Source organism: Serinus canaria, chromosome 13 (assembly GCF_022539315.1).
Source record: "Serinus canaria isolate serCan28SL12 chromosome 13, serCan2020, whole genome shotgun sequence".
NCBI classification, from domain to species: domain Eukaryota; kingdom Metazoa; phylum Chordata; class Aves; order Passeriformes; family Fringillidae; genus Serinus; species Serinus canaria.
Window position 1 is genome coordinate 3867396 of NC_066327.1, and position 25014 is coordinate 3892409.

A 25014-nucleotide genomic window follows, 5' to 3' on the forward strand; every position below is an offset into this window, starting at 1 on the left:
ATTTTCACCTGGTGCAAGAAACTGAACTGCCCCTTTTCCCCAGATCTGATTCTGCCCCTGCTGAACCAGCTGACCACCTCTGAAGTCTCAGGGATGTGCTGTCCTTTCCCTGGAGAGGGTTGAGCTGCTTTGGCAATCCCAAATCAAATTTGAAAATAAATCATGGTTTATCACGCCTGGAGCAGAGGAATTTAGTGGTTTCCCAGCTGCCCTTCACCCCTGCAGGAGCTCCCACTGCATATCTGACTTTAGAGGAAGTCACCAGGAAGGAATTCCTGTTTCTTGTTGCTTAACAGAACCCAGGCAAAATCAGCAGCTTCCCTGAGGAATGTGAATCACAACAAGAAGATAAAATGATAAATACAAGTTTTATTCATGAGATGTGGTGGAAACTGCTATGCAAGGTGCAGATGGTGCATTGCTGAGCTGTGTGGTTGATAGTTTACCTTTGGAATCTCTCGGGATGAAACCAGGAGTGAGGACAGAGTAGCTCCGGGGGATCTGTATGGGGGAATGTGTGGCTACAAATAAAAGGATAAAACAGCAAAATGGATATTGACAGAGGGAATGTGAGGAGTGCAGGTGTTGCACCCAGTCTCACCTGGGCTCCAGCTGACAGCTCACCTTTGCTAATTCCTGGAAGGAAGGAGGAAGCTCATTAATTGGGTGTTGCTTTTGATTCAGCATTGTGTGCTGCTCTGGGCTCAAACAGCCAAAATAAATGTTCCCAGGATATGGCTCACATGCTCCCCTTATCTGTCAATACTGAGCACTGGCTGCTCTGGAAGATTTCACTGAGATGTATTTTTCTTGCACTGTTTAAGTGCCAGTAATTGAGAGCAATGTCAGTCCATTGTGAGAGTGATGGGTCAGATATGGTCAGCAATGATTATTGTTCTTTTTGGTTTAAAGGAGCTCTCTTTTTGCTGTTCCCACACTTCAGAGATGCAGTCCATATAAAACTGGGGCAGGAAGGGGGTTTGCAGCTATTAGTACAAACAGTCATTTTTTTCTGCAAGGGAATGTTGCAAGATGTCTGGTACATACATTTCCAAATAGAGACAAGATTCTCACACAGCTCAGGATGGGACAAAATACTTGAGTGAGGGTTAGCTCATCCCAGTTCATAAGGGGAATAAAGTATTCTATCATTTATATTAATTTTTCAGAAGAAAGTGTTCCCTTATTGTGGGTGTAGTGACCAGGAATGATAAATAATTTTCCATATACTGTGAGCAGTAAATGCACATCCCAAAATGAAACGCACTTAAAGCTTTAAGACTGTCTTAACATTTTTATAATCTGAAAAATGTGAATTTCCCTTTGAATTTTGTTGATTTCATATCTCTAGACATCAGTTTTGTCAGGAATTATACCTAGCAATGCTCTGAATTTTCTTCAGAAGATCTACCACAGGGCTGAGGTAACTAGAACCTTGAAACTAGAGAATTCATGTTATTTTTTAGAAAAAACAAAAAATGGATTTTTTTTTTGAACTTAAACTCTAATAATATGAATTTGTTCATGGTTAAAACTGAATATTGTGTAACATAAATGTGCACCAGAATAACCAAGGAGTCTGTATTCACACAGAGACACTTCTGTAATGTCCATGCCTCAGTATCTCAAGATTAATTAGTGTTTACCTTCTCCTGCCAATGGGGGCTTGCAGGTAGAACTTGTTTATTTTTGGAGAGACACAGTGGTTCAAGTGTAAGTGTAGATCACTAGTGGAGCAAGTGAAACAAAAAAAAGAAAAAGAAAAAAGCTTGAAGTGACTTCTGGAAGCCAAACCTGGGTCATTTTCAGGTGCCCCAGTCTGTGTTTTGCTCATACAGAAACCACTGTCCTGTTCAGTGTCCTAATAAAGCTGCTGTGGTTCCATTCTCTCAGGAGTCTGAGCCACAGTGTGAAAAGGTCAGCTGATTTCTAGAAGCATCACTGGGACAGAAGTGTCAGGAAAAGCTGAAACATGAAAGAAATATATCTGGGGCTTTTTTTGGAGACAAACTTGGTCATTCTGTGGGTGCTGGGAAAAGAGCAGTGCTCAGCTGTGTCATGTGCCCTGAGCAGGGGGCACCTCAGGTGAGAGGCATCTGTGGCTTGGATCTTGATGGTGGGGATTTTTATTTATATTAAAGCTCATACCTTTAGTTTTTATTGAAATTAATCAAGCATTTCTGCAAGCATTGAAATATCTGGTTTTTTGAAATATCAATCTTTTCTGCACAGGTGAGCTGCTGTGGTGTGAGAACCAGCTTGAAAATATGTGCATGAAAATATTTTGTGCTTGAAAAATTTTATGTGCTTGAAAATATTTTGTATTTCTTACCATCCATTTAGAAAAACCTAAAAATTGCTTTTTCCTTTTCCTTGGACCCTGGTGAAATTATGGCAAGCTGTCAATTTGCCGAAAAAAATTCTGCATTTGCTGCACTTGGGGTTTGAGGTGGAAATAGGTGCAGCTGAATGGAGGAAATCAATCCCCAGTCAGCCTGGCAAAACTTGGCACCCCAGACACTGAAATCGGAATTGGGCTTGATGTGAGGGGCACAGACATTCTGAAATGATAAAAATTTCATCCTCCTGCTATTGGTGAGTGCCTGGCAAGGGGTAGGGCTTGTCCACACAATCTGGAGGTAAAATGGAAAAAAAAAAAAAGGTAAAAGAGGAACCAGAGAACCTTGATCAGCTGATCCTTTGTGCACTGCCTGCTGCTCTGGGTTTCTACTGGACCTGCTTTATTTAGCAAAGCAAAAATAACCCAAAACCAACTGACCAAAATAACACCACCACCAAAAAAAAAAGAGTTAAGCCTGTGTTGGTTATAAACTAGTTCAAAGATGAATCCCTGCCACTCTTTCTTGTCCATGGGTTTTGTCCAAGTTTTTGTCCAAGAACCCGATTTCTGTGTTTATTGTCATGGGACTCCTGTGAAATAACTGTTAAAATGGTTCAGTAGTGTCACTTCTTACCCTTTGGGGACTATTCAGTGCATGAAATCATTTTAGGGAACCACCTCTTTGAACATGTGGGGAGGAGATCTTTTCCAATAGGGTAGTTTTATTTATTTCCAAAAGGATAGTTCCTAGTTAGTGCATTTATGTCCTGTGGGCTCCTAGAGGGCACTAATGCCATCAGATTCCATGGCTTGCCCTGTCTGTGGCACATCATTATTGCCCAGGTACACATTCCTCAGCCTTTGCTGGACAGCCAAGCTCTTGGTTATGGCTGGCCAAGAGCAAACCTGCTGTTGCTTTTGCAAACATTATTAAAAAAAAAAAAAAAAAAGAAAAAAATTAAAAATTGGCCCCTCTTTTCCAAGGGAAGCCATTAGCAGCTCTGTCAATAGGGCAGCACAGGAGGAGTCCAAACACAGGAAGGGTTCAGGGGAGGCTGAGGGCAGGAGCAAGGAGCAGGATGCAATGCTTCAGTGAGAGTTTGGTTTGCATTAGTGCCTCTGACCAGGGCCGCAGAACAACGAGGTTTATTTTAACTACATGAAAATAAATGAACCTGATTTCATCCAAAACGTTTTTGTAATAGGTCACTGACCCACAAGAACTCATGGAAAAACAAATTTGGGTCTCGTTTCTGCAGACAAGAGGTTCTGTAAGCAGAGGAGTCTGTGGTGACAGGGCAGGGGGATGAGGACACTTCCAGTGCCCTGAGCCATAACTCACTTGGAAAGGCTGAGCTGCACTGGACATTGCATCACAGCTTTTAAACATTATTCTTTTCTGTGCCCTGTTTGTTTGATTTTAGCAGGTTTTTTTGTGCTTGGTGGAGATTTATGAGGGTATTTGTTTAAGCAAAACACTTCAGGATTAAGCAGTCATTTCTTGCAGATCTGTAGGAAATGCTTAAGTGTCTGTGTTACTGTTGGGTAGGAACTGCTGCATCAGTGCTCTGGAATTATTTGGGTGAACTTTATTTAGCTTAAATAATTTCATCAAAAGGGTTTTGCTTCTTTGAGCTTCCTCATACTAGAAGGATTATGCTGCTTGCTGTCCCAGAAATACCACAAGTGTTGGCTGAATTTCATGCTGTGGAGCACAGCAATCCTTAAATAATCCTGCTCCCGAGTGAAACATGATGAATTCAAAACACTCAACCTCCAACCTCCTTTTGTTCTTGGAGAATGCATGAATATGGAGGTCTTGAAGTCTCTCTGCCATGGAGAGATCAGTGCAGTCTTGGCTTTGCTTTTCCTGTGGCCCAGCTCCATTTTGGCTGGGTCTGTTGGGCTGGAGCTCCCCTCCAGCTGCACCTTCCTTCCACATGGAACGCAACAAACCAATCCATGCTGGCTAAAATGATCTCCATGTCACACTCTCAGTTCCTTGGAGATCATCTCTGGATCTTTCTGCTTGTGTCAAGGTGTTCTAGTATGAGGTTCCCAAAAAAAAGAGGGTTCATGGAAGTGTTGTGGATGTTCCATGGACATTTTCATATTTGTGTTTGGTGACTCTGAGAGGGATAGCTGTCCTGTGGTATGTTAGGGATAAAGGAGAGAAATGGGAGCTGCTGGATGCTGAAACACCTCAGAACAGCTGAGCCTTGGGAAAGCAGAAGTGGATCAGAGGAATTATCACAGAAACTCAGAGCTCTCAGCTTTTGGCTAAGGTGGATTTTGTGTCTGATAATCTTTGTGGCTTCCTCAGGAGATGCTGTCCTTTGGCTGAGCTGTGACAGGTAATTCCACTGCTGACAGAGCAGCTGGGAGCTGTTTCTGACTGATCTGTTTGAGTAGGGCAACACCTTATTGCTTTTGGCTTTTTGGTTGGCACACTGGGCTCAAGTGTGCTCTTTGTGCCACTTCATCATTTCCTCATTCCATTCCATTGCCTTGGGAGGATGGAGCCTTTTTTAAGAATCCAGTTTGAGATGATCCTGCAAGTCTTCCTTTTTCCCTGGTTCTGCTTGGCACAGATCCCTGGGAGAAGGAGCCACCACAGTGCCCTGAGCATTCCTTACTATATAAGGATGGTGTGGGGAGCAGGGCTGGTGCTGCCTTATTCAAACAGGAACAGGGTTCTGTTGCTTCTGCTAGAAATGACAATAAGAGTTGTACTTAGAAGTTTTCCTGCTGATTGTTCACAGTAATTTCTGACCTCTAGAAATAATATCAACTTTTAAGGCTTGTCAATAACGACAGCGTAGCTTGGAGATGTGAATGCTAAAATTTCTTTTCCTTTCTTCCTAGGCTTTCAGCCCTGACCTGGAGAGGTTACTCACTGGTGTAAAAAAATGGTTTAGTCCTGTCTATGTTAGTGTCTTTACAAAAAATTGATGAGATATTAAAAATTATGGGCATTTAGGGGTGCTCCAGCAGATCGTTTCTTGGATTGTTCCTGTTCTTTTCACAAGTCAGTGGAGTAATGAAAGAGTAACCCTGTTTCTGTCATTCTATTATGAGTGTTTTGGTGTTACACAGTGTGAGTTCCTAATTTTTTTCTGATTTGAAACAGGAGAACTTTCTAAAAGCTTTGCAGAAACTGAGAAGCAGCTTTAGCAGAGACCCTCTCTGCCTGAGGGTTTATGGATCAAGCTTTTTTGGCTTCTTTGAATGCTAGTTCAAAGAAATTGCTAATTTTTGTACATTCAAGTCTTCTGCAGACAGGTATAAGCTACTCTAGTGCATGTCTGTGGCTCAGTAGTTGTGTAAACTTGCTGCTGTGTGGAGAGACTGGGCATACACCTCTGCTCGCCTCTTCTGGGTGTGAAGATTTTCTTGATGCTGTCATTAAACACTCTGACACTTGAGAGTCTTTATTCTCACCTTCTCTTTGGTTGGTACTGAGGATTGTGTCCATTTCTGTATCACTTTAGGGCATTGATTGCAGTTTTTGGTGATCACAAGGGTGCAATTAGGATGTTTTTGTTGCTTCATGTTGGCTTTAGGAACAGTTGGAATTTAAACCTGTTCCTCCTGCTTCCCTTGCCAGTGTGAGCAGTGTGAGCTCTTAGCCAGGGACCATCTGTGTGGTTCTGTCCTCCATCCTAATGCCAGGTTCTTTTCATATGAGGAGATAGTTAAGAAAGACAAAAAAAAAAGCTGGATTCTGATATTGAAAGCTCTGAAGTGTTCCAGAGCCACAGTTCCTGTGCTGCTGAAATGCACAGACGTGTACTCTGCACTTCTGAGAGAGGGCAGGTAATCTTTCTCAGTCTAATGAGAAGTTGGTAATAAAGGTTATTACTTGTGACAGCTTTGAAAATGTGAACCAGGACCACCCAGCCTGCTCAGTTTGGAAGAGGGGATCTCAAAGTTATAACTGTTCTAAACAGTTTTCCTTCAGAAAATGGTCCCTTAGCAACTTGCAGTGGTATCTCCCCCAGGTTTTTGTAAAAGCTTCTGAAATAACACATCATGTGGATGAAGAAGTTCATTTATCCCACACCATAATCCTGTAATATGGTTGTTCTGGGCTTCCTCAGAGTGCCCTTATTGAAATTCCATTATAGATCATCTGGCTTTATTTCCTAGGGCAGTAATATAAAGAGGTGATGACAGAAAGTAAAGGATAAGGTTGACTTTTTTTACTGGGTGCTGCATCTTGACTGTTTTTCCTTACCAAGAGGAAGTGATATGGAGCAAAGGAGAAGTTACATTAATGATCACAACGGATTTTTTGACTCTAATAGGATTTTCTGGTGAAACCATTGCAGGCAGTTGGCTGTGCTCCTGCTCCTGCTTCCCAAGCCAGTGCTTCCAAAGAAAAACTTACTGACTCCTTGGAGTTCAGTAACTCCTGTCTTTCTAGTTCAGTCTTTTATGCATTCAGTCATTTTTATGGCTTATTGGTTCTGCCCAAGCTCGTGGTGTAACCACTTCTTCCTTCAAGTAACTTGTAGGAACTCTTTTAACTGCATCATGTTCCCTGGGCCACATCTCCAAGGATGACAGAGCCATGGAGCTCTTGAGAGCAAGGGAGGAAAAGGGACAGTGCCAAAAGGGAGATGTTTTGAGTGGGAAATAAAATAAATGGTCAAGCTGGGGAATGAACCCAGAGTTACTTGGATAATTTCTGCATATGAAAGGCTGAAGTAGCTGGACTGCTCCTCTAAAGCTACCCATTAAAAAATGTGAAACCACTGTAGTCTGTATTTTTCTGTTGGAGAATGAATTGTCTAATAGGCAGCAATGTGTGAATATGGATGTTGAAGTTGAAAGTTTTTGAACTTCTGTAGAAAGGAGCTGAGTGCTCCTTACTTCATGAAGAATATGAAGTGCTTTGGTCTGGGTCAAAGCTGGCAGTGCTCAGCAGAAAGGCAGACAGGATTTGGAGGCTGATGGGTATCACACATTAGTGGGGTTAAAACCAGGTAATTGCTCTATTTGGAGACAATGACAAAACTGTCAGGTTTAAATCAGATCCTGTGTATCACCTTAAACTTCTGGGTGGAATGTGATCACTGATATTAGTATAACACTAGATATTGTCAATGAAAAACAAAGGTGTGCAGAAGAGATTTTTGCTGTGAGATTATCTAGCAGAGCCACATCCTTTGCTTTTTTCCTCCCTTGCCATGTAAATGTGGTGATTTCTGCTCAGGCCCTGAATATTTGCAGTTTGCCTGAGGTAACTCATGGTATGGCTTCAAAATTTTCAAACCAAGTCAGTGGCATAATGAGAAATCAAATTGCACTGGAAAACTGCACAGTTTGGCCAGTGTGAATAAATGATACTTGCATTGCTTTTCCTTTGGGCTTTCATGTTGATTCCATGGGAAGCAGGCAAGTCTCTCTTTGAAGGAGGAAATTTCTCAAGGAGTGAATGGGCATCAGCTCACTGAAACTTTGCAGAAAAGGGGGTTTGGGTTTTCTCTGGTTGTTTCTCACTCAGAGGAAAACTGTCCTGAAGCTGTGAGAACAAAGCATGAAGCTGATAGTACTCTGTCTCAAAATATCTCAAAAGTATCTCAACATATCTCAGTGTATCTCAAAAATATCTCAAATTGTAAAAGCTACAATTATATTTGGTGTGATCTGTTCATGTTGCTTCTCAGACCCTCTCCTTGTACATGAACGAGTGAGAAGTCAAGGATTGTGATTGCACTGCAGCTTTTTCATATTATCCCAACTAATTGTATAAGAAATGCATAAGTCTGATATTCTGGATGTTCTTTTTTCCTGTTTATTGGATTTCTGAACCCTGAAATGCTTCTGCTCTGGTGATATTGGCATGAGAGGGAAAGGAGGTTCTGCCTGTGAGGGGTGGAACACTGCAGGACTGTTGGAATGTCTTCTCCTCCTTTTGCAGTAGCAAAGACTCTGGTTTAGATTCTTCTTGCAAAAAGATGAAAATAGCTGCAAGTTGAGCAGTGTTCTCCTTCTGCTTCCATATGCATTTTGTTCTTTTCCATCTATGCTGATCGTGCCTTCAGTGGAGATTAAATTTAGCTCCTCTTTGCTTTAATTGTGAGTGGGGCTCTGTGAGACAACAGATCCAGAACTGGATGTGACCCTTCCAGGGGTGTGAGCATGAGGGAGGCAGCTGAAATCAGAGCCCACAGAAAGTTTCTCCTCCAGGAAAAGATGACCTCTACCTTGAGAACAAATTGAAATTTTTCCTACCAATTTTGAAGGTTTTTTACTCACCCAGAAGTTGTCCAGAAGAAAATGAATAAAGCAAAAATATAATTAATATTAAAAAGTGTAGGTCTTTTGCTCCATTTGCTTCAGAGAATGATCCTGATAAACATCTTCAATCTTCCTCTAGTATTGTTTCTTTCCTGGCTTCCATGGTTGTTTTTCACTCTGAGTTTTAATAATCAGGGGAATTTTAATAGTTAAGTTTCTCTCCTATCCCAGCTTCAGACAGAGGAAGGGATATGATTAGCCTGGTTGGAGCCAGGAAGGCAGGAATTTCACAGTTAATAATTCCTCCATTGTTTTTTTAAGGGCCCTTGATATTCTGTGATTGACACCGAGGTTGTTTCCCTCTCCCCCTTTGCCTTCAGGACACAGGAACCCCCAGGTGGGCAAGGGGAGAGCCTGGCACTTGTTTATGGATGTGAGCAAAATGGTTTTGGGAGGAAATGTTGGAACAGTGTGTTTGGTGCTGTGTGGGGCTGCTCTGAATAAACAGAATAAACCAGTGGGCAGCAGTGTATGGGTGGACTTAGAGAGGTCACAGGTTCTCTAAGTCTGCATTTTAGGCCGTTTGAGCTACAAAGAAAGAAAATGCAGTTGGTAACAGGATAAAGCTGTGAGGTACAGACATTTATGTGCTGATCTTATGTGAGAAGTCAACATCCAGTATTAAGAATTTGTAAGCAGCCATTATTATTAAGAGTGTGCCTGTGATACATAATCATTCCAGAAGTAGCCATATTTGACTTCTGCCCTGAATTCCTGCAGTCAGAAGTTTGGGCTCTTAGCTTTTACCCTTTACAGCTCCCTAAACATGTTCCAGCAGAACCAGGGTGACTCTGAGCCTCTGGGAGAGCAGAGTCCTGCTGTGGTGGGCTCCATGGAGGGGATGGATGGGCTCCATGGAGGGGGATGGATGGGCTTTCCATGGAGAGGGGATGGATGGGCTTTCCATGGAGGGGGATGGATGGGCTCTCCATGGAGGGGGATGGATGGGCTCTCCATGGAGGGGGATGAATGGATGGGCTCTCCATGGAGAGGGGATGGATGGATGGGCTCTCCATGGAGAGGGGGATGGATGGGCTCTCCATGGAGGGGGGGATGGATGGGGCTCTCCATGGAGAGGGGATGGATGAGCTCCTGGACACCCTTGGCTTGCACATCGAGTACTTCGTGTGCACTTCTGGTGCCTGGTCCACTCTGTTGGGTCACTTCTGGGGACCTGAGGAGCAGACTAACAAAACAGAACATGCCAAGTTTTGTTTCCTGTGCCTAGCAGTGGTTCAAGGAGCCTGGAAGATGGAGGGAGATGCAGTGTGAGGAGATTGTTGACTGCACAGCCAGCGTGTGTCTAATCAGAGTTAATAAATTTGACTCAATGCAGGTATTGCCAGGGCTGATATGACTCCTGGAGAGCCTCTCTGTGCAGTTCCTCAGCTTCCAGGAGGTTTATTAGTCTGGGCTCCATGCTGTGCACATCCAGAGCTGCCTGTGATCCAGCCCTGGAGCCAATCTCTTCGTGGCACTCCATGATTGTGCATTATCCTGCCCAGTGCTCCGAATTCCCGGAATACTTTGCAGTTCTTAGGGGCTGTAAAGGATCCAGTTTGGGATACACTGGAGACTGAGCAGCTGCTTTCCCATCCAGCAGTCCCAGGTCACAGTAATGTGGAGCAGATCTTGGCTGGCTCTGTGCCCCAGGTTCCTCCCTGCTCTGGCTGTGCCTGGGTGCTGTGGATGGCCCTGGCTGCAGGGCTGATGTGCTCCCAGCCCGAGGGAAGAGCCCACTCCCAAGGGTTTCCTTTTGTGCTGCATCCCAAATGGCATTCCTGGTCTGAACAGTCCCAGGAATTTAGTTTGATGATGATATTTTTTTAAATTGTAATCTACTGTTCAGATTCACAAAGCTGATCTGACATTCCTCTGTGATGTAGCCAGTTACAGCTGCAAAACTGGCTTGGATTTAAATTCATTTTCCAGGTATGACCTGATGTTGTTTCTATTTTAAGTTACTAATTTAAAATCAGGAATATCTATATTTGTTAATGAAATACAGTCCCAGCAACAACGTCCACAGAATCATTTTACAAAACTCTGGCTCATTTTGTTTATGAACTTTTTTCAGGCTGTTTTTATTTCACTGTTCTGTGCCTTCACCATTTCCAAGATACCTGTTACAAAATCAAAAGCAGTGCTGTAATTAAAGCTGGACAGCTGACAGGATTTAGAGTGATGCAGTGATGGGATGGGGATAGGGGAGTTTCTGTTCCTCTCTGAGGATCCCTGGGTGTGGAGAGGGGCCCTACAGCCCCTCAGCGTGCCCAGGTGTGCTCTGCACCTCTCCTGGGGCACAGCTCCATCCCTGAGCTGGCATTCCCAAGGTTTGCTCCACCTTGCACTGGAAGTTTCCCTCTCTGTCCTAGGACTGACCCTGAAAGCTGAGGATAAACCCCAGTTCTTGTCAAATGATGTGTTAGGAACTCTTCCAGTGCATTTCATCCGTGTTTGGCACCTCTTTGTCAAAGCAGAGGAAACAAATGGCCATTCAGAACATTTGGTCTTTGCATTAAATAATCTTTAAACATGTCTCTGTCTCTTTCTTTGGAATTTAAAAACATCCTGTCTGGTACTTTGATACTTCTTTATTGAGGGCTTTCTTAATGGCCTTTCTCTCAAGCCCAGGAAGAGAAATAAGAGGTGTAATTGGGATTTTTTCCTAAGCTACTGGTGGCTTTCTGGCACATAATAAATAGGAGCATGTTAAATGGATCCTGCATCAAGTATGTCTGAGTTTCTATGAGGTGATCTAGTCTTATATTTCAGTAGGTATTGCAGTAGGAGTTAAATACAGTAGGTGATGTTCAACAGAAACAGCCCCCTGTTCATTCCTGTAGTTCCCCTGAGAATCCAACTATGAATGAAATGACTTTTGGTGGAAGCTTAAACTTGAAATAAGTCTTAGGAAGTGGTGGAAGGTTTGGAGAGTCCCATAGTTTGTAACAAGACATGGATAGATGCTTGTCTTCAATATTTGGTGTTACATTAATTTGCTTCATTATCAATTAGTAACATGTCCTTTTATTAGAGAGCTGCAAACTCTGGTTTGTGGCAGGAATAAAGCTTCTGGAGGATAGAATCTGTGCAGGAGCACTGACCAGCGGTGCTGGGGGAGCTTGAAAATCAAGTTTACATAAGTTAAAGGCAGAATTTTATTGAGTTCTTGGCCTTGATACACAAGTTCAGTTTGCTTTGTGCTGCAGTGTGAAAAGCATTTCATTGATAACAATGTCATATTAAAAATATTAAGTACATTTAGACCCATCCAAAATGTTTAGTGCTAGTGCAGAGCAGCTCACAGTGTGAGCTCTGCAAGGGTCCTTGTGTGGATGTTACTTCATATAATGTTTGAAACAAATTCCATATGGAAGTTGAGATATTAAAATGAGGAGAGCTAGAAAGGGCAGCTGAGAACTTGGTCCTTTTGCTGTCACAGTTAGGAGAGTGTTGGCCCATATAAATAATAGGAAATAATATAAGATGTTCAGTCTTCTGGATTAATTTGATAGTAAATTAGAGAAAAACCTGCAATGTTAGGGGATGTTTTTTCCCCTCTGGGTTGTTTGTGTCACTGCAAGCTGTAAATGTTTCACTTCTCAGGTTGAAGTTTGCTAACCTGGAAATACAATTTCTTGTTACTCCATATATTTTTGTGTCTGCTTGTTGGTGTGAAACCTCCTGTTCTAGAAATTTCATCTGATTTTGATTAGCTCCTTTGGCTTAGAACAATAAGCATCAGCTCAGCATTTGTGAAATGCTTGCAAGTAGAGAAAAGAATAACATCCCAACATATTCCTGGGATGTTGCTTTGAGATGGGTCAGATGACTTTGGGTTGACAGTGCACAGTTCTGTGTACATTGTGAGATCTGAAATGATAATCAGACACAGGAATAAACACTTGACACTGTGTGTAATAGATGCCTTTCACTGGCTCTCTCACCTTTTGGATGATAAATAAATTGATTTTGTTCAGTGTTTCTCAATGAAAGAACTGGTGGCTTTGGTGAAGGAGGAAGGATGAGGAGTGCTAAGCCCTCAATAAGTCTTTTTTTTCTTTTGGTATATTTCATCCTGTTATTCTAAAAGATAAACATGATTAACCAAAGCAATGACTCTGATGAGGGCTGAGTAGCACATTGCCATCAACCCTGAGTTAAATAAGATTGTTTACTTAGGTGTAAAATTGTGAAATGTCACATGGTGTAAGGGAATCCAGTTTCAGATCTTCCTGTGTATTTTCTCAAATGCAAAACTAGCATCTCTCATGTTCTTTAAAGGTTTATTTGCTGCTTTGTTCATTTATCTCAAAAATGTCATGGAGCAGTGGGTAGAAGCTGCAGGAGGTAACTTCAGCAGATGCAAATATTGGTTCTCATGTGTGTGTAATGCACAGTGCTTGGGGTCTGTGAGCCTGCAGATGCAGCCTTTGATCTGTTCTAGGTGTCAGAAAGAGAAGTTCAAATTCCCCTCTCCTCCACCACCCCTTTGTCTCACGTTCATATGGTGGCCATGTGAAATCTCTGCCATATGAAACCCCACATTGTGAGTTTGATCTCAGGAAGGCCTTTCAATTCCAAAAATTCTTGAATTCTGATAGTGGAATTACTCAGCATGCAGGAGAAGTGGAGAGCAGATATGGGGTGCTAAGCAGCAGTGGGTTTATAAAAGTTCCAGGTGTCTTTGGAGATCAGAAAACTTCAGCAGGAATAATCTGCTATCAAAGTTAACCTGGAAGGTGGATTGGGAACAGAGGGGGCACAAATCTCCTGGATGAACTTAGAGAGCAACTCAGCTTCCCCTCCATGCAGTGGGGGTGTTTGTAATTAGCTCATTATGCAAATAGCATTCCTTAGGGCTGTGAGAGCAGGTGAGTGTGTTCACTGGAAAAGAATTGAAGAACAGGATTGTGGCAGAAGTGCTTGCAGGTTTTGCAGGGCTGTCACACATTTTATGGGGAGGAGGCTCATCCTTTTTATAGTTACAGGGCTGGAATAGCTTGGGATGGTTGTTTGCTAAAAACTGGCAAGTTGTCACCAGAGTAAAATCTTGTCTAGTGAGTGAGTAAAAGGGACTGATGTATAAACACTAATCTGTTCTCCAAAATGTTCCTGGAAGAATCTGCAGCATTAATATTCTATTTCAAATCACCATGTAGTCATCTGGTTACCCATATGTTCATATTTTCTACAACAGTGCTCAGGTTTTCCAAGTGAAGTTTCAAGAAAATTCCTTTAAAAAAGCAATTATCTATACTACAGGAATAATAGCTAATATGGGGATAATCTTGGTTGGTCGAGTTACTGAATTTACTGTGCCTACATTTTTTGAAGAAGGATGAGAATCCAGATTCCTGCCAGTAGCTGTTCCTGAAGCAGAGTGAGAGAAAATTTTAAAAGTTATGTTTTTGTACTCATCCATTTTAAAACTTTGTGCTGCCTGTCCCTGGACTCCCCACCCCATGGATGTGGGCAGGTGCTCTGCAAGTGACCCAGTTTTAAAATACACAATGGCAGATTCTCAGCATCAGGTTTAATGCAATGGGAGCTTCATGTGTTTATGCATAATAGAATAAATGTCTTCAATTGGAAGATAATCTAATCTATTTTTTTTTTTATTCTGGTTGTGACTGTTTAGGCGTCTGAACAAGAATAAATTGCAAGTTCTTCCCGAGCTGCTCTTTCAGAACACACAGAAGTTGACTAGGCTGTAAGTATAACCTGATTTATTTTTCTGTGGTGTGTTTCTATTTTCTGTTCCTTATTGTGCAGATTCACATGTTTGTGTTTTGACTGCAGCGAGAGGTTTAATTTCTGAGATATTCAACTGCCACTTAGTAAGGGATTTTTAGGGATGTGTTATGTTTGCTTGTGTGCAGTTGTAATTTGGTAGAGCATAAATATCAGAGGGAAGAGAAACCACAGAATTTTTGTGTTCCTCCTCTATTCACCAGGATGACGTCAAGGTGACTTGTTTTGAACCCTTCTGTAGAGCTGCAGAAACCATGGGAAGTGTCAGGTTCACAAAGCTGGTTCAGGCTAGATCTCCACAAAGTGAGGGTCCATATACTTATTTTAAAATAATGAAGGTGGCTACAAATTCTTTGGCCTGGATAATTGTCTTTCCAAGTAAGTCAAGGCTTTGCCAGATGGACCAGCCAAGTTATGGCTGCTGCCTTGTCGGGCAGGAGGAGAAGAAATTATGGAGAAGTAAATAAGTTTTTCTTTGAAATATAAAAACTGTGTTATAAAATGTTTAGATGGCATCAAGGCCCACTTCAACAGCAAGAGAAGGGTATCATGGACTTGGCATTATTGGGTTTTTGTGGGAGGAGGGTGGTGTAAGAACAATAACTGGATGATTTACAAAATACATATTTTTTAAAAGTGTATAACAATAAAATGGGTGAGCAGGTGCCTGCATAGTTACTATGAAAAAAGAGTCACCTGCCTTTTCAAAGGAGTAGTCAAAAACTGTTTGAAATAATTTTCTGGATCCTGCCAAAGTTAAACTCATGATCCACACTGGCTTTTTGAAATCTGATAAAATTGATCTTTTACTGCTTGAGTTTGTTTATGGAAAATCAGATCCTAAGACTTGTGAGATGGTTAGTGAAATTGGGAAGTTGTTACAGGCTGGCTGAAAGAGTTCTCCATTCATGTGGGGTTTTTATATTTGTTTTAATGCATCAATGTGCAACCAAACCATTTAGACAGTAAATTTTTCTTCCTGTGGAAATACACATGGTGATAGTGCAGAATAATTTTGGAATCAGATGACTTTAAAGAAGTAGGATCTTGGTTTGTTTTTAAAAGAGGCAAGCTGAAAAGTGCTGTGCAACAAGTGATATTGACATTTTGGAGCAATTCTCTAATGAATTTCTGGTGTTGTCCAAACTTGCTCATGAAAAATTGTGCAAGTCATTGTCGTTATTCTGCAGATGTAAAAAATATATTTAAAAAAATATAAGCTATAAATGTGTTTTAGTCTTAAAATGTGCTTGGAAAAATCTTTGTTGGACTTGTTTTGCAAGCTTTGTCATGACTTTTGGGTTCACTAGGATGTATCTGCTGAATGGATTTGCTTGAGCTGAACAATTTGGTTGCATTTCCTCATGTTCTTTGCATGGTTTTGAAATTTTACATCTAGAAAGTGCCTGAGTATAAAGTGTGAGCTGGGCCATAATTGCAGATACCTTAACCTGGTCTCTGGAAGGTGCCAGTTGTATTTATTTGTTAGAAGAGTTGCTTTATGTGGGTTGGTTGTCTAAGGATAAGGTGATGCTTTCCAGGGAAAAGCTTTTACAGAGTTTACCTGGATCTCTACAAATTCCAGCTTAACAAGTTGAAAATTGCTCTGTGAGTGGTCTCATTGTACCTGGATGTCAGGAGAGGAACTCTCAGGTAATTTGTGGTTTCAGTGGAATGCTGTGTGTGTTGATAACTTGTGTGCATCTGTCCTCAGGACCCTGCACAGAGAACTGCAGCCAGAGTACCTGGGGCTGTTCAGCACCACAGAGTGTGTTTTTCAGCAGGTCATGTAATCATGATACATTACAGCCCTTAACAGCAAGGGCAATAATTTTCCTTTTAGAATATAAAGATTGCAGTGAAGTTCCATAGAATGGGGTGATTAATCTGAGAGCTGTGTTCTGTAATGCCTCCCAACGGGGGCTGTCAGGACATTTGTCTTTATTCACTGACATTCCTTCACTCTTGCTTACTGCTGAGCAGTGCATTAGATAGATCACTTGAACACTGTTTGTCAGGAGAAACTTGCTTTTTCTTTTGAAGACACAAGTGTTATATAAATACAGTGTGTATTATAAGCAAATAAATCTTAGCTCAAGTGAACTGTTCCAGTTCCAGGGGTACTTTGGTTGCGTGCTTTTCCGTCATGGGAGAAGAATGAAAAATTTCCTTCCTTCTAGAATTTATAAAAATACACCCACCCCTATGTTTGGTTGCTCTCTATTGTTTCCTGTTACTGCTGGTGGATTCAGAGCTGTTCCTTCTTGCTCCTGCTCTGCCTTGTGTGAATCCAGCAGTGCCCCTGTGCTCTCAGCTGCCTGAGTGGAGGGGCAGTGGTGCTGCATTCCTCCCTGCAGCTGCTCTGACCCAGCCTCTCCAGAAGAAAGCAGAGCTGAGAAAGTGATGAAAGGGCATAAAAGCAGCGAAACAAAAATCTGTAAGACAGGCTGATGCAGGGGTGAGGTAGATTCTGTGGAATTTACGAGCAGTGAATTTAAATGAACATTAAAAAGTGTTGATAATGCTGGTCTTAATTTTGATTTTCCATGGTATAGCTACAGTACTTCTGCTGCCATATTTTCCAGCTCTTGACTCTGAGTTACTCAGACATTTCTCCATTATTTTCTTCTTCATAATTATAATCCTCATAAAATAGTAAGTCCACAACTCAAGTATTTTAATTTGGTAAACTAGCTACAGCTCAAACAATGCAAAATTTCCAAGAACTGAATATTTCAGTGCAGTGTGTCCAGATTGTAAGATTTGGATTTATTCATTGGGCTGAAGAGCTCCTAGTCTTGTTCATGAAGGAAGCAGAGATGAATTCTTTGATTGAGGCTGCCCTCTCCAGCAGGCACACAGTGAATGTAGCACTCCATGGCTTTGTTAATGAAGGTAGCAGCTCCACTTTTTCCTAAGATAAAGCTAAATAGAAAGATGGCGTTCTAAGTTGGGTTGCTTCATGAGAGCGTGAAAACTGAGCATATTTATTATTATCATGGCTAAAATTTGGTGGCGATAGAGTGGCTGAGCTGCTGAAACATGCAGGAGTTTTTTGTGCTGGAGGGTTTCAGGGAGGACCTGTTAATGTTTCAGGAGGAGTTAAAGGCGGAAAAAGCAGCTGAGGGGTGCTCTGTGTGTTCTTGTAGCCAGGCTGAAACCTGGGGCTTGGCTGGAGGGACCAGCTGTGTTCCTGTAGGTTGGTACCAGCAGGATCTCCTCAGCCCTGCTGCTGCTGGCAGTCACAATGTAGGACCTGGTTTCAGTCCATGATGTGCTTGAAAAGCTGCAGGACAAACCTGGGGGTTCTCGTGGCTTGGGCCAGCAGTGCTGCTGTCCCTGATGTCCCCAGCTGTGTCACCAGGTCCTGCACAGTGCATTCTCTCTGCAATCCCCTTTCTGATAACTACTGAAATGGAATTCAGAATATTTCCCAGATTATAACCTCAACCCTCACTTCCACTCCAGGTACCTTTGGCTTTTTTCTCCAAGCTTTTCCTAAATTCTGAGCTTCAGGATATCCTTGCATCTCTTACAGGCCTGGTTGGGCTTTGCTATCACATCTGGTTGATATTACCAGCAGGAACATACATAGTGAAATAAACCTCAGATGGAATGTGAGGAGTCCCACAAAATGGGTTTGAGCCTTTTCTTCTAGCCAGAGTGGCTTTGAGACTCATGGGTTTTCTTTGCTTTGGTTTAGATAAGGGTTTTAAGTTTAAGTTGGATGGTGAATGAGCCCTTGGTTGGATTCTCCAGTGGAAATGTTTCTCATGGCTCTGTTGCCTTCACTGCCTAGGTTTTAAAGCTTCTCAGCTGTTTTATCTGGGATAATTATCTAATAATTCAAAATGCAGGCACTTTTAATGAGAACTAAATCAAGGAAAAAAGACATTTTTGATGAATTGAGAAATAAAAGCATCAAAGATAATTTTTTCAATAGTTTCAGGTACTTACTAAAGTCTATCCATAAAGGAACAGGTATTTTTAATAGAGGTGATGAAATGAACAGAAACAGTATAATAAAATGAAACATGTAATTTAACAGCTATGAAACTAGGTTTTGATTCTAAGTCAATTATTTTCTTATACCCAAAACAACTTGGGAAATTTATCCACAAAGGTTGTCAGCAAAGATTTGTGCCTGCTGGAATCCAGTTTCCTTTGTGTGCAAAGCTGGTGTGTAAAATGACTGTAGTGCATCTGCTTTTCACCAAAAACCCAAGTATTCTAGGGGTCCATGAGATACTTATTTATCTTTGAAAACCCAAGGGGGAAACAAGCTCATTTTCCCACAAACACCCTGTCATGTAAGAATATATTTGTTTCATTGTTGAAGCCTCTGTACCTCAGGCTAGTGCTAAGTAGTCATGGTAAAGCTCCTTTGTGTGTGTGAAAAAAACCTCTTAGAAGGGCTCTAAACTCAAGTCTTGCAGTGAGAATTAATGTCTCTACCAAATTTATAGCCATGGACCATTTGCTGGGTCTATTTACTTTTAATGAACTGGCTTAGCTGTCTCTTGGCTGAGCAAACCAGTCTCTGGAAACTTAGGTACTGAAATCTGACCCCAAAATATCAGCATAATGGAGGCATCCATTAGACTCTGACATGAATTGGTTTAATTTTTGATTCCTATCAGAATCTTTATTCCAAAAATGAGTGTGTTAGTGTGGGAGCAGAGCCCTGTGATCCTGAGCTGGGACAATTTGGGTCCATGGCTGAGCTTGCCCCAAACCTTTGAGTTTAAATTTTCTAGTCATGGTGTCCCAATGTTTTATCATATTCATTTACAGTTATTTCTAAAGTAGGCTTAAGTAGCTGGAAACATAATTAAACAAGTTATTTGCTGTAATAAAATGGCATTTGCTCTCAGGATCAGTTGAGTTGGTTGCTGTTAACGTGGTGTAAGTATTTGCAGCACTGTGACATTTGTCAGAGCTGGAGCAGTGGGATGCTTATTTCTTGTCTAGTGGAATATTTTGAAAGTTGACTGATAGATGGGTAAAATAGTGAGTAGGTACTTGTAGCACACAACACAAATTCTCTGAGTAGCCTTAAAAGGAGGCAATGTTGAGTTTTAGCAGAACCCCAGAAGGGCTGAGGCTGTGTGCTGGGCAGGACACTGATGCCCAGAGCTGCTCTCTCACTGCTCTTCTCAGCTGGGCAGGGAGAGAAATGAAATGAGAGGCTTGTGGGGTGAGATCAGAGCAGGGAGAGATGCCTGACCAGTGACTTGGGGATATTAACTTTACTGACAATGAAATCACAGCAGGGCACTCTTTTATTTTAGAATTTGCTATTTGCCATCTCTTTCCTTGAGCTGTTCCCTTCCTCACCATATCAGTGTGTGTATTTGATTTTGTGCAGGTACTTTCCTTGGATAATTCCTGGTAGGAGCAGCTGGAACTGTTTAGTGAGTGCCCTGGTTAGATGTAAATATGAAGGTGTTGTCACCCTCCCTGAGGGACACTGCTGTGCTGCAGTGCCCAGGTGAGTCCCTGCCTCCTGCCTGGCACTGGATGAGTGCAGTGTGTGTCACATTTCCCCAAGGTCTGCTTTCCTCTGCTGCCTGTGTAGCTCAGATGTTTGTTGTGGCCAGGGGCTTGTTGCACTTGCCCAGGATTTGCTGCTGGAAGCTCTCTGAGAGGTGTCACTTGTGATCCCTCCTCAGCCAGCCACAGCTCCTGCCTCTTTCATCTTGTGGCTGTCATTAGAAGCTGTGCTTGGAAAAGCAACCAGATCATACATTTCCTTAGTGTCCTCTTTATTTCCCTGTTTGTTCTCTTTCACAGGGAAAGCTCTCCCAGATTGCTGCCTCACAGCTCCATTATCATTCCCCATTAAAGCAGGATCCTGACAATTCAGTTGTAGCAGGAGTTTGGGTGTTGCCATGACAAAAGAGCCCGGGCTTGTACCAGGGTGTTCTTGTGGTTTCATCCTCATCCAATAATTGTAGTTTTACTCTGTATAGATCACAGCAGCTCTTTTCAGAAGACAGTAAATAATTACAGTAAGTGTTTGCTGGTCTCTGGGGTGCACTTCTGGCTTGGGAAAGATGTGCATTAGGTCAGGGGCTTGTGCTGCAGAGAGCTGGATGACATTTACACCATTTGTCAAGCTGAAGTTGTTGTACATCTTCTTTTGGGCTCTGCTTGTAAATAATGTATTTATTTTTTTTTAATACAAGTACACACCAATTTAATTTGAAGAGTCTAAGGATCTTCAGTCTAAATTAGTGCAGAAGAATAATTAATATATAAAATATTTTAAAACTTATTGTTATTTTGAGGGTAAAAAACAAAGGAAAACATGTTTAAAAGCCAGAAGTCTTCCTCCTCAGTGCTGCTTTTTTTTCCCCTGTGTGAAGCTGGCTCTTTGAAATGATAGTGTGCAGATGTCTTGTTTCCCCTCTTAAGGGAAGCAGGCAGCCCTGGGGAGCAAAGGGTGTTTTTGTGAAAATTGCTGCTGGGTTTTAGTGGCGTCTCCCTTCTAAGGAGACCCTGCTGCCAACTTCTGTGATCAGGTCATCTTATTACAAAGCTGTTTGAGGGAGTTTGTGGCCAAGGATTATACATTTCCAGAAGAAATGCCACACATGCAGATTAAGCCCAAGTCTGCTTTGGAAATAAGTTGTTTTACTCTGTTAGCTGGGTAACTCTGCCTTGCATTTCCAATGTTTTTCCTTTGCTATTTGAAGGGTGACATCTTTTCATTGATATCCAGCTCAAGAAATCAGGAAATCACTGGGATCAATATGCCAATTAATTATTTGATAATTATTTGCTAGCCTTAGCCATGCTGCTGGGTGTCCATTTTCCTGAATGTTGGGGGTTTTAGAGCACTCTCAGATATATTCAAGTTTCAAATCACATGGCTTGGAGATGGAACATTAAAAATACTGTTAATATACTGTAACTGGCTGCTCAAGGCAATCCTGAACTGAAAAATGCTCACACCAAGAGCAGCCTGTGAACTCACCAAGTCCACTCCACGATTTTGCATCCACAGAGCCCTTGTAAGTCACTTCTGATGCTTCTTCAAATTTGCCTGATTCTTAATATCAAACAAGGAACACTGAAAAAATCAGTGTGTGCTCACAATTAGATAATAATTCCCATCAGAGTTCCTTCTTTTTGAAAACATCCTGGAGGTGCTTAGCAAAAATCAGGCTTTTCTGAACTTGTGCAGAACCTGCTGCTGCTCTGAGTGAGTCCCAGCAAGGGCAGCTGGATGGGGGCTCCCAGGTCAGTCACCCCTGCAGAGCTGCCCATCAGGGGTCTGGGGGTGGCTGTGTGTGCTCTGCCAGCTCTGAAATGTGTCCTTATTAAGTGCCTTCAGCTTCTGTCTTCAGAGGGATGAGTTTAAGTGGGGGAAAAACAGTGGCAGCTTCTGGTTACCAGGGCTCCCACATGACTGAGCTGCTCTGTCTCAAAACACAGCACTTGTGGGTGGGCATTATTGCCTTGCTGGTTTAGATTAGTCTTCAGAATTTGGGCTTTTTTTTTTGCTTCTGTGAGCAGCAGTCCAAGTTGTGTAGCTCCCTGCAGTGCTGGGTTCTGGTTCCTGGGGTTTGATTTGTGGTGGTGGCTGGGTTGGTGGCCTCTGCAGGGTGGATTTGTCTGTGGCACTCAGGGGCTGCCTTTGACAGAGGATTGAGTGGCTGTGGGTTTGCAGCTGGAGATAAATTAGGTTACATCACAGGTCTGTTATTACTGGGAGATTCTGACCTGATGGTTTATGGGCAGTTTCTTTTCCGGAAACTGGATAACCCTGCTAGTCTGTGCAGCTCTGAGTCTGTCAGGCTCAGATTTACTGCATTTGCTTTGTTCATGTGGCTTTTTTGGCCTTGCCATTAGAGCTAGTCAGCAAATGTCAGCACATCACGGTGTACTTGCACTTAGAATTGCTGTGTGGATATTGCTTTTCTTGTTTGAAAACTTCCTTGGAATCAATTCCTTGTTATGGGAATGTTTTTTTTTTCCCTTTCCCCTTAGGCCATGCTCTGAAAAAGCTGAGAAGTGTTTTCCTGAGTGTTCAGTGCCTCAGAGCTGCTGGAGTCTGGTCCATGGTTAGAATGAGCAGTGGGAAATCCACTTGTAAATTGTCACTACTGCAACGAGGAGACAATGCAGAGTGAATATGATTGTCTCTTCCTTCTGGTGAGCAGAGATTAGAATGCATTTGGCATTATTTTCACACTGAGGCAGTTTCCTCACACAAAGCAAATGTAGGAACAGACTGAACTGATGACCTGAAGTGCAGACATCTCATCTACGCAACAGGAAAAATATCATAATGATAATGTAAATATTTCTGCTGCTTTCCATAATAGACTGTCATCCTGAGGCCAAAGAGGAGGATACATTCATCCTCTTGTAAAAGTCCTTTCAAATACTTTGGAAATATGTTGCAGATAATGAGAATTTCTTCTAGTGTGTGTGGATAGTAGAAGTAGGGGGCATGATCACTGGTGCAGAGATCCTGAGGAGTGTTAAATTACAAGTGCTGCATGGGAAGTCTTGATTTTCATCAGTGTCTTTAAAAAGAAAAGACACATTTCCCATCAGCAGTTTCCTGGTTTCAGCTCTCCTGCTCTCTCCTGGTTGTTCCATGGCAGCAGAGCCCTGATTTACCTACAGGGATTTATTGCCCAGTCAGAGTGCCCCATGAGTTAAGGGTTTGGTGGGTAAAATGATGCAAGGCCAAATACTTCCTTGTTTTAATTATCATTTGGTTTTCTCCTTGAAATCTGCAATGTGTGCACCGGGGAGCTTAAGTGAGGCTTTCTGGAGCTTTCCCATGTGTTTCACAGGGGTAACAGGCCATGCCTGTTCAAAGTATTTCAGACACTTAAAGGTCCTGAAAATGAAAGCTGCTATTACTTTTAAATGCACTGGGTTTGCTTTTGAAATGCAGTCATAAATGATCCAGGATTTCATTTTGGTTGCAGTCCCTGCAGTCGGGAGAGCTGTGGGATTGCAGCCTGGGGCGTGTGTGTGCCTGTCAGAGGGGTCAGAGGCTGAGCCAGGGGTTTGATCTGCAGCCTGACACAGCTCCACGTCCCCAGTGCAGACTGCCCTGTAAAACTTACAAGGGCAGAAAATATTCATGAAACAAAATTAAAATAACCCGTGCAAGTCATTAAATGTTACAGTGCTACGAGAAGAACTTGGCAAGGCTGGTTTGTCAGCATCCTGCTCTCATAGCTAAGGCAAGGATGTTGTACAAGGTGGCCTTTGAATGTTTTATTTCTTCACTCAGTGTGTAACACACTGAAAACAAAAGGTTGGGCCACCGTGTGTTGTACAAATCCATGAGCTGATTTTTAGTGTTTCCCTTGTATAATACTTTGGAACTTAGTGAGATTATTCAAATATACCATCATTGCCACTGTTGAATGTTGAGATTTTCTACAATGAAAATGCAAATACAAGTGAGAAAATTGACTGAGGCATATTTGAAATTAAGTACCTGCCTTTGGCTTTGCTCTGTTAAACTCCCTGATGGGCTGTTGCTAAAGACCTCTATGAAATGTTTTCTTCAGGAAACAGCTGATATGAATTTAGTCCATTCCTATTGATCTGTGAAGGAATGTTAAGTTTAATGCTTTGAATGGTTTCCATGCATGGTACAACATCAGTGCTCAGTGAACTGTGAGGGGAAAAATGCTGACAAGAAAAGCATCCAATATGAAACCAAGTATGATGCTTGTACAGTTAGTTTCCTTTGTTGAGAGAATAATCCTGTGTCCTGCCACACAGGCACAGGAATAGACCTGCCTGTAAGTTCTGATAATCATCAGAATCAGATGAAAAAGGAAAAATCAGTCAGCCCTGCCTCAGTGTCCTTTCTGGGAGAGAAGAGGGCTGCTGAGTGCCCTGGGACATTCAGTCTCTGAGCCCCAAACTGATTTCTTTACAACAAGCACGTGCACAAAGTGACTGGATCTTCAAAAGCACTGGGTGGAATTTTTGCTTTTTTCACCCTGAGTTTGTGTTCCCCTGCTCTGCTTTCTCCCAGTAACCGCTTGATTAACCCCATACCCTGGGATCCCTCCCTGGGAGCAGAGCTGGTGGCATGTCGTGCTAGCTTTTTTATTTTCTGCAGCAGTGGAAGCCTTTGCAGTGTCTTGGTGTTATTTGATCCCAGAACTTGCTGGTCTGCAGGAGGTTTTTCTCTTCAACACCTTCCCTTCCTTGGCTCCAGGGGCCCCACGTTGCTCCTGCTGCAGGAGGGGCTGTGCTGGAAACACCACCCTGGGACAGAGCCTGCCCCTGCAATAAAACCCCTGAATCTGAGTCCTCTGCTGGCTGTGCTGGGAGGACACCATGGCACATCCCAGTGTGAGCTGGGGTCTCAGTGGGGCTGTTCTGGGCTTTGCCACGGGCTGGGAAATGCTCAGCTGTGCTCCAGAGTGCCCCTGCCTCTGACAGGGGCAGAGCCAGGCTGACATTGCTCAGGTGGGCTGCTCACTTTGGGCTTTCAAGGCAAGGTTGGTGGAGTATTTTGATAAAGTGTAATTTACATGCATCAGTAATTGCAGGCTCCAGAGGGACCTTGGTATTTTTTTCCTGACAGGACAGAAAACAAATTTCCCATAAGCCTGGGG

The 25014-nt window shown here is 42.4% G+C and overlaps 1 protein-coding gene across 4 annotated transcripts in view; it reads left to right on the plus strand.

Annotated features, from left to right (window-relative positions):
- SLIT3 (slit guidance ligand 3) overlaps positions 1–25014 on the plus strand; it is a 526251-nt gene that overhangs the window by 74879 nt on the left and 426358 nt on the right. For all 4 annotated transcript variants that reach the window (XM_030229266.2, XM_050979618.1, XM_050979619.1 and 1 more), the window contains one exon: positions 14292–14363. In XM_030229266.2, coding sequence (XP_030085126.1) covers positions 14292–14363 — 72 coding nt within the window. The remainder of the gene's footprint in view (positions 1–14291; positions 14364–25014) is intronic.